The 8,691-nt window shown below is 22.3% G+C and overlaps 4 protein-coding genes across 4 annotated transcripts; 2 read left to right on the forward strand and 2 right to left on the reverse strand. All coding sequences in view use genetic code 6, as the record gives it.

Moving 5' to 3' along the window:
- Positions 1-231: 231 nt before the first annotated feature.
- TTHERM_00399350 (hypothetical protein) lies at positions 232-1,699 on the forward strand (the record flags this gene model as incomplete). Its single annotated transcript, XM_001014008.3, has 7 exons — positions 232-328; positions 423-553; positions 613-789; positions 893-1,153; positions 1,203-1,313; positions 1,367-1,476; positions 1,531-1,699. The coding sequence occupies 7 exons, from the start codon at positions 232-234 to the stop codon at positions 1,697-1,699; spliced, it is 1,056 nt and encodes a 351-aa protein (XP_001014008.2).
- Positions 1,700-2,578: 879 nt separating this feature from the next.
- Positions 2,579-4,334, forward strand: TTHERM_00399360 (hypothetical protein; the record flags this gene model as incomplete). Its single annotated transcript, XM_001014009.3, has 7 exons — positions 2,579-2,691; positions 2,781-3,014; positions 3,147-3,256; positions 3,684-3,869; positions 3,925-3,986; positions 4,045-4,180; positions 4,240-4,334. The coding sequence occupies exons 1-7, from the start codon at positions 2,666-2,668 to the stop codon at positions 4,332-4,334; spliced, it is 849 nt and encodes a 282-aa protein (XP_001014009.2). The 5' UTR covers positions 2,579-2,665.
- An 861-nt stretch (positions 4,335-5,195) lies between these two features.
- TTHERM_00399370 (hypothetical protein) lies at positions 5,196-5,522 on the reverse strand (the record flags this gene model as incomplete). The annotated part of the gene is made up of 1 exon (XM_001014010.3): positions 5,196-5,522. The coding sequence occupies one exon, from the start codon at positions 5,520-5,522 to the stop codon at positions 5,196-5,198; it is 327 nt and encodes a 108-aa protein (XP_001014010.3).
- A 1,138-nt stretch (positions 5,523-6,660) lies between these two features.
- Positions 6,661-7,941, reverse strand: TTHERM_00399380 (hypothetical protein; the record flags this gene model as incomplete). The annotated part of the gene is made up of 1 exon (XM_001014011.2): positions 6,661-7,941. One exon carries the CDS (start codon positions 7,939-7,941, stop codon positions 6,661-6,663), a length of 1,281 nt encoding a protein of 426 aa, XP_001014011.2.
- Between the last annotated feature and the right edge of the window lie 750 nt (positions 7,942-8,691).

Genomic DNA, 8,691 nt, shown 5'->3' on the forward strand with positions numbered 1-8,691 from the left:
AAGGTATGTAAAAAAAATATATTACTAATTAATTAATTTTTAGCTATTATATAATTCAAATAGAAAATTTTAATTAATAAATAGTCTAGCAAGAAGAATTAATTAATTGCAAATAGCTCATTACATTATAAATTTACTAAATATCAAATAAAGATATATAGAAATTTAAGTGAAATTAATTTAAAGAAAAGTTGAGGGAGGTAGTTAAGAGCAAACAAAAAAGCAAAGCAAATGAACTAGTATCTTGAGTAGGCATTACTAGATAATGAATCTAGATAGTTTTTATTTAAGCTTGAAATTAAAATAATCAAATACCTGAGCGAGATTTGTAAATAGAGCTTTATTTTAGCATTAAATTAAAATACTAGAGATGATATTTTATAGATTTGAATGATTTAAAATAATAATATTTATATAAATAGAAAAAGCAGAAAAAGGCAACGAAGATGGTGTTCAGTACTTTAATTTAAAAAGCTTCTAAAAGAAGTTAATTAAAACAATGACAGAATACTATAACTTGAATTCAAAATCTATTTACGTTAAAGTCGTTGTTGTAATAAGTCTTTTCATATTAGAATTATTCATTTACATAAGCTTCATATTTTTAAATAGTAGAATGCTTAAACAGAAGGTGATGATCAGAATAGCAATAAATAAAAGAAAAAGAAAAAATAAGGGCTTTTGCTTTTTAGAAGTAAAGAGAACTTAAATGCTCCTACTCCAGCTTTGTAGTTGAGGGATTACTTTACTAGCAGTTAGCTACAAATTCATAATGAAATTGTTAATTAAGTAAAAATTTAAAATACAGAGTTTTTTTGAAAGATAATTTAAAATTTTATGCGCACAAGTAAATCTAAAAAAATACAATTTTTTGTCTATCAAAAATAAATAGAGAAAGTAGCATAAAAAGAATAAGAAATCAGAGAAAAAATTGGCAAATGAAAGTGAAAACGAAAACGAAAATTGCTCTAATTCAGTTGGAAAAGATGAAGATTGTTCTCTTTCATCTGCATCTTCGAATACAGGAATTCATTCAAAAGATGAAAGCTCAAATTCAAGCAGATAAAAAATAGAAGTTTATGAAGACAATAACGCTACAAATGATAAAAAAGATAACTTTTTACCTAGTTTAAATCATATCTTATGTTTAAATGTAAAATAAAATATATGATATTGATTCAATAAAATAATTATTTTTGTAGTAAAAATAAAGTCATCACTAAAACAATCAAGATTTTGATTTTGAAAATTGGGCTAGTAATTTAGTTTAACATAAGTTCCTTCTTAGAAAACAAAGTGAGACATTTTCATTTGTAAAAACATACATTTTAAGCTTCATAAATTTAAAAATATTAAATTTTAAAAGATTGTGTTCGGTGATGAAAATGAAGCATAGTCATTTATGTAGCAAGCCAACTAAGAAATCTAAAAATCTAATATTGAACTTTAAATAATTCCTCTAACAAAAATTGATAGGTATTTTATTTATTCTTTCAAGTTCTTAATAATTTATGATTTGAAAATTACAAGGAAATTATTTAAGGATTCACTGAAAAACGAATACTTAGACTAAACTATCTAAAAGCCTAAAGGAAGTGTAGAAGTTGCTAACAGAATAATTTTTGGAATACTTGGAGAAAGAAAAGAAATTAAAAACAATTCAGGAGATATTTTAAAAAGATTAGTGAATAAAGATTGAAGATAAAGGTCACTAATTCTATAGAAAATATAAAATAGAAAAAATAAACTTTGATTAGAAACAATAAACAATTAAATAATTATAAATTCTAAAATTACTAAACCAAAATTGAAATATAATCTAAGATGATAAAAAGCAATAAAAAATAAATAGCTCTCCTTAGCTTTTTACTAAGTTAGAAATAATATTTGAATATTAAACAAAATTTAGAATTTTAATGAAAAAAACTATGTTAAAATAACTAATTATTTTAAATTAAATAGTTTTTTTTACTAGATCAAATATAATATTTAAGTATAATTGAAAAAATAAACATGTATAAATATTCAATTATATTTATTTCACATAAAAAATAAATAATAGGTTCTTACGTATAAATAATTAAAAATATATTAGTAAGAAATACATGCAAAATATTCTTAATATTTTATATAAAAATGTATTGATTTCTTAATTTATATAAAACAAACATGCTAATTAATTTGATTTATTATTGAACATTGATAATAATTAATATATTTTATTTAAAAACTCTCAAAATTAGTAGACTCTTTTTATAAAAAATAATTTTACTTTAAATGATTAAATACTATGGAAAATATGAAATAAAACAAATAAAAAAGAGGATATTTATTAATTGATGAGAGGAAGGATTGATCAAGCATCTTTTTTTAGATATATCATTCAATATTAGATATATGAATGAATGAATAAATAAATAAAGTAAAGGATTTGCTTTTCTCTTTGTAATTGATAAACTAATAAATTTCTTTCTATTATTAATTGAGGAATTATTATTCAATCGTAAATAAAGTAATAAGTATTTGTTTTTTTACTTGTTAGCTTGCTTTTTTTTGTTTATTTATTTATTGAGTTTTTTTTATTCATTTTTAAGAAATCAAAATAAATAATAAAGTTAAAGGATTAAGTAAAAATCTAAAACACTATTTTTCTTAATAAGCATAAATGAGAAAGGCACTTGAACGTTTCAAGTATATATATATTATATTTTAAAATAGAATTAGATAAAATTTAGCAAAATACTGATATTAAGCTCACTCATATAATGAAAAATTAATAGCGAAATTATTTTCAACCCTGCCATTAGATGGTATTAATTGCCTAAACCTACTGTCAGAAGAACAAGATATCCCGCTCCTGGTTCTGAACCTATCAATCGTGAAGTACATTAAATTGATTACAAAACTGCTTTCAGAGATTCTCCCCACAATATTAGATATCACCATGAAATTCATACATCAGATTAAACTTATCATTCCAGCTACGACCCAGTCGGTGAAACTACCACTGAAAGGTATATATGATTTTCATTCTCATTTTAAGCATAGAATTCTAGATACAAAAATAAATTAGCAAAAGAATATCATAATATAAATAATAATTCTAAGGTTTGTTTGCATAATTTTTGTTTAATAAAAATAAATAGATTAGTTCGTTATGGCTACTTGAATAAGGATTAAGTTAATAATGCTGAAGCTGTTGCTGCTGCTGCTAAGGAGTTCTAAGAAAAAGAAAAGAGAAGTCCTTCAAACAACAGTAAACAAATATTTTTTTCTGCAATCAATTTAGATTTAGAGCAAATACATATGAAGAATTAATCAAATTGCTTAATAGTTTATCACTAAATAAAGACAAATTAAAGTTGAAACTAAAATGTTAGAGTAGCATTGTACTTTAGCTTACATTATACAAATGGGTTGTTTCAATTAAACAAACTCTAATAAGTTCAAAAATAAATGAATGAAATCTTTGGATATTTATTAGACTGTGACTTAAAATAAATAAATAAATATAGATAAAATAATACATTCAATTTAGAATGAAAATAGATAAGCTATCTTAAATTGAATTTAGAAAATTTTAAATTATTTTAATCTAACTTAAAATTTTTATTTGAAATTTATATTCTAAACACATTTTTGATAAATCAAAATATTCATGTAAAAATAAATGTTTTAAATAGTCATTATTGATGAAATTTCTAACAGTGATAAGCCTATCACTAAGGAAAATAGAGAATCTGTTGCTCACCATGTCCGTTAACAATTTGAATTTTTCCGTGAAGTTAATGCTGAAGAAGTCTGGTCCGTCAGCATTGAAGAAAAGTACAATCCTGAATTGTACATTTACAAGACCTATGATATGGCTGGTATTCAAATAAATTAATAGATAACTTGAATATAACTTATTTTTTATTATTCTAGCTGATGATCCTGTATGGAGATAAGTCAAATTAGATTTAGAATGGACTTTTGAAAATATTGCTGTAAATAAATTAATATTCAATTTAATTCAAATATTAAATATTATTTTATCAATTATAGGAAAGAAGAGAATCTTTAGGATATATGCCTACTTTCAAGGGTGATCCTAACTTCTGGTAAGCTTTGGATAACTCTTTCTCTCCTGAAAATATTGCTCAAGTTTAAAGTTCAATTGGTGACAAAGTTACAAACATTGGTATTCACTTCATTAAATTACAAAAATATTTAGATTAATTTTATACTTAAAAAAAAAAGATACAAAGGCATTGGCCCTTAATCATTAAACAGAAGAATATCACAAGACTTCAAAATTAGTTTATCCCATTCGTACTAACCTTGTTGTCGAGTGAAATAATAAAAGATAATGATCATTGTGGATTTAAAAATTAAATTATCATAAACTAAATTTAGTATGGATGTTTATCTTTATGCAGAGCATCTATTAATATTGTAATTATATATATAGATAGCATCATCTGTTTCATCTTACTAAATCATCATTAACAAATCTATCAATTCTAAAATTTCTAAAAGACATTCTTATTTTTCAATAAGAATTACGAATTCTATTTTATTTTTAAACCTCAACAAATTCTATTTATCGAATTTACTAAATAAATAAATATAAAGAAAAGTCTTTTAATTGCAAAATGATTAATAATATTTTATTACTTATATTTGGATCCTTGTATCAATTTTTTTAATTTATAATGATTATTAAGCTAATTCTTTTAATATTCTCTAAGAGAAATGAGTGATAAATATTCATTTTGAAATAAATTTAAATTTTTTAAAAATTAAAAATATCTAAATAAATAATTTCGAAGATTTTTATTAAAAAGTAAAGTAATATTTTAAAAAATGTTTATTTTGTTGATGATAGAAAGTGAAAATAAAAAAAATAATATTTTTTGAATTGAATAGTTTATCAATCACAATTGAAGTAAAATAAATATAAAAAACTAAGTTAGATTGAAATAATTTCAACCTTATTGATAAAATTATATTTATACAATAATTATTATTTAGTATTAATTATTTCTATTCTTTTATATATATTTATATATCTACAAGTTATTAGTGCCTTAAATTCTTTATTTAAGCAGCTTTAACCAGTTTTTAATGTACTATTACTCATTTTTTATAGATGAAATGCAAAAGCTATATTAGCAAAGTAATTTAAATGAAACTTTTTAATAAATAATGCGTAATCAAGCTTGAGGTGCATATTTCATAACTTTTTCAGTGAGAGATGGAGGATATTTAGCATATAAAAATGTAATGTTTGCGTAAATGTTTGCATAGCAATAGGCTTTATCATGATCATTTAAATCTTTAAATGCATTTTTATAAACTTGTTTTCTAACCAAATACTAAGACATAACTTCTCCTTATTTCATAGGAATTTCAACCATTCTAGGCAAAGCTTAAACTTATGGTTAATGAGCTGCAGCTGATTATTAAGGAATTTGTACACCATACTAAATTTAGCCAGGTTGTTAAACCAATCCTGGATTTTACAAATCAGATTATTACATTTTTACAAATCTTCTACCTTATTCAAATTAAATTGTTTTTGTATTTTACTAAAAATAAAAATAAGATATTCACTTCAATATTAAATAATCACTATTTAGAATTAGGCTACTTCGAATTTTTTTTAGTTGGCTTTTAAAATTGCTATATGTTTTATCCTTTAGAATAATTGCAAAAAAGATGATGTTAAAGATTAATATTTACTTAATTATACTCTTTAGGATTTTTTAGTATTTAATAAACTACATATTTTACCATCATTTTTAAATAAGCTCTTATTAATCAATATAAAAATATTGTCATTCATACTTTTTTTTCATTTATTTATCTTTATTATTACAACAAATCGACAAATAAATATTATAGAAAAGCGAAAATGATTTGATTTTGCTGATTTGGATAGAAACAAGAAAAAAACAAATTTTAAATTATTTTAACAAAATAAAAAGAATTTAATTTGTTTATTTATATACAAATTTAATGAAATTAAATGGACTGAAATGATAAATAGCCAAAAAACCATGTTTGATTATCAAATGCTGTATACTAGCAAAGCGTCTAAAAAGCTGATGGTGAAAATTTAAGATTGTTAAAAAAAATGACGATATTGTAAATCTCTAGTGTATTTTTATAAAGCACTAGGTTATTTAGGTAAATATTTGGCTATATTTCTAATTTGATCAAATTATTAAAATATTTATTGAATCAAATATTTAAAATAATGATGCTTTTGTAAATTAAAATTTTATTCTTTGCTAATCAAAAAAAACTTATGAAAATTTAATTCATATAAAAACAGTAGGAATGCCTGATTGAATTTTATAAAGAAACTTATATGTATATATATTATAATTTAATAAAGATCAATAGATTTAATTTAAAGATGAATGTTTAAATTCAAAATAAGCAAATAATTTAAGGGAGAAACCTAAGATAGTATTTTGATTTAGATATATATCAAAATTTGAATTACTATCGTTTAGGGAAGAGTTTACTATTAACAAGACTAAGTCAATTTTTTAGGGAGAAACTTGAAATAAATGAATATAATTAATTTTTATATATTTTAAAATAAAGTCTTATAATCAAAAATGAAATTAATTAATTATAAATCTTTATCCATATTATTAATTTCTATTTTCACATTTTTGGCAATTATGATGTGGATTGCTTTAAAAATAATTCTTACATTTTATTTATAAATTTACTTACTTCTTTTACAGTTGATGTTTTCATTAGTTTATGCTAAACAGTTAACTTTAAGTTAGACTCTGCATAATTAGATAATTTTATGAATTTATTACCATTGCTATCTAGTTCTTCAGTTATGATAGAACCACTTAGGACAATTATTCCTCTTTCTTTCCCTTAATACTAGGGAAATTCGCTAGTCTCGAAAGAGAACTATACAGAAATGTAAGTGTTATTATCAATTTGTTTATTGTATTTAAGATATATAAAATCTCTTGGTGAGCAAATTAGTACTTTTTTATAAAGGATGTAAATAATATGATAATCATCGTGACATGCAACATGATTAAATGCATCAATACTTGGATTGTTTTACATACTTCTAATAGGATCAGTTGTAAATTATAGATATTCCCTTGCTGTGCAGTTATAAAGATTATACTCAGTTCTGATTTTAAAATATTTATATTTGCCATCTTCTGTTGGCTTAAGATAAACTTGCGAATAAAACCCAGAATCATCTGTTTCGCTTTTATTGTTCTCGAGAGTGTAACCTTCTTCCTAGTAATCTTTATTGAGTATATTTGTTAAATTTTCCATCGCTTTTGCTGTTAGTTTTTCATAATCAGGTAAAAACTTAGCTATATCCTCGCCAAATTAAATATCATGAATCAGACTAAAGCTATTCTCTTCAAATCTTGCTAGGCTATGATTAGATTCTGTATTTTACAAAATCAATATGCAGTTTTTATCGCTGTCATAAGTCTCTTTATAATAATTTTTTTTAGCTTCCCTAGAAAGCTTTCTGCTCTATTACCTAAACGAATCTTTATGTTCGTCCTCCTCTATAATAGCACTTAAATTGCTGTGCTTTAGTAAATATTTTGAACTTTCATTTTTTTTAATTGCTCTCTATTTAGAATCTTCTTCATCCTCATCTAAATATTATTGATTGTTATTCTAGTCAACACCAAGTTTCTCCTAATTACCATTTTAAAGATTCTTTTATTTTTATACCTTATTATTAGAGCCAGATTGCTAATTTTAATTTTGAGAATAAAACACCTTCTTTGATTTCTTACTACCAATTGCATCATTATTAATTGCAGATCCATCTTCTTCTTCTTAATCATTATAGCGATGATAATGTGCATGACCTCGATGATTGCTTATTTGCTCTTTTTGGGTTGTACCAAAGCATTCCATAAACTTATTACAAACTTAGCCCATTACTATATTTATTATTATCCTTTTTATTTTGTGCTATTTTTAAAATAATTACTCTATTTTTAAATGAAAATTTATGATTTAACTAGATATTTGTAAATGAATTACTTTGTAAATTTTTAAGATTGTGATTTATTTTATAATGATTGATAAATAATGAATGAATAAATAAATAATAATCAATCTTCTATTCTCAAGAAAATGATAATTTATTATTGTTTAAATTATTGAATATATTTTAATTTAACATGAAAATGCGACCAATAATAAATCTTGCTTGTATTAACTTGCATATTCTAAATCAGCATACAAATTTTGAAGTTTTGATTCTAAATATTAAATATTTTCATCTTTTTCAGCTATTTAGCCATTCAACTAATTTTATATTTAGCAAAGTTTTATCTTTAATTTACAAAAAAATGTGTTTATTAATACTTGTCTTGTACTACAATGTATCCTTTTTTTAGAAAAATGAGTTATTTTTTAAATGGAACTTCATTTAAAAAAGTATTCAATCTTTAAATATGTCCAAAGTAAGTTTGATATTTAACAAAAAAAATGATTTTCCATTATATTTCTATGTTTTATCACCAAAATTTTTTTGCTAAAAATTAAAAATTTTGAATTTAAAAATTAAAAGTTAGTTTTTGTCTTTAATAAAATTATTATAATAGATTCTATATACTATTGTTGCATCTAGCCATTTTAATATTTAGCAAATTTATTTTGATCAGGACTCTTATCAGTGCTTAC

The sequence above is a fragment of the Tetrahymena thermophila genome (assembly GCF_000189635.1).
Source record: "Tetrahymena thermophila SB210 genomic scaffold scf_8254666, whole genome shotgun sequence".
Classification (NCBI taxonomy): domain Eukaryota; phylum Ciliophora; class Oligohymenophorea; order Hymenostomatida; family Tetrahymenidae; genus Tetrahymena; species Tetrahymena thermophila.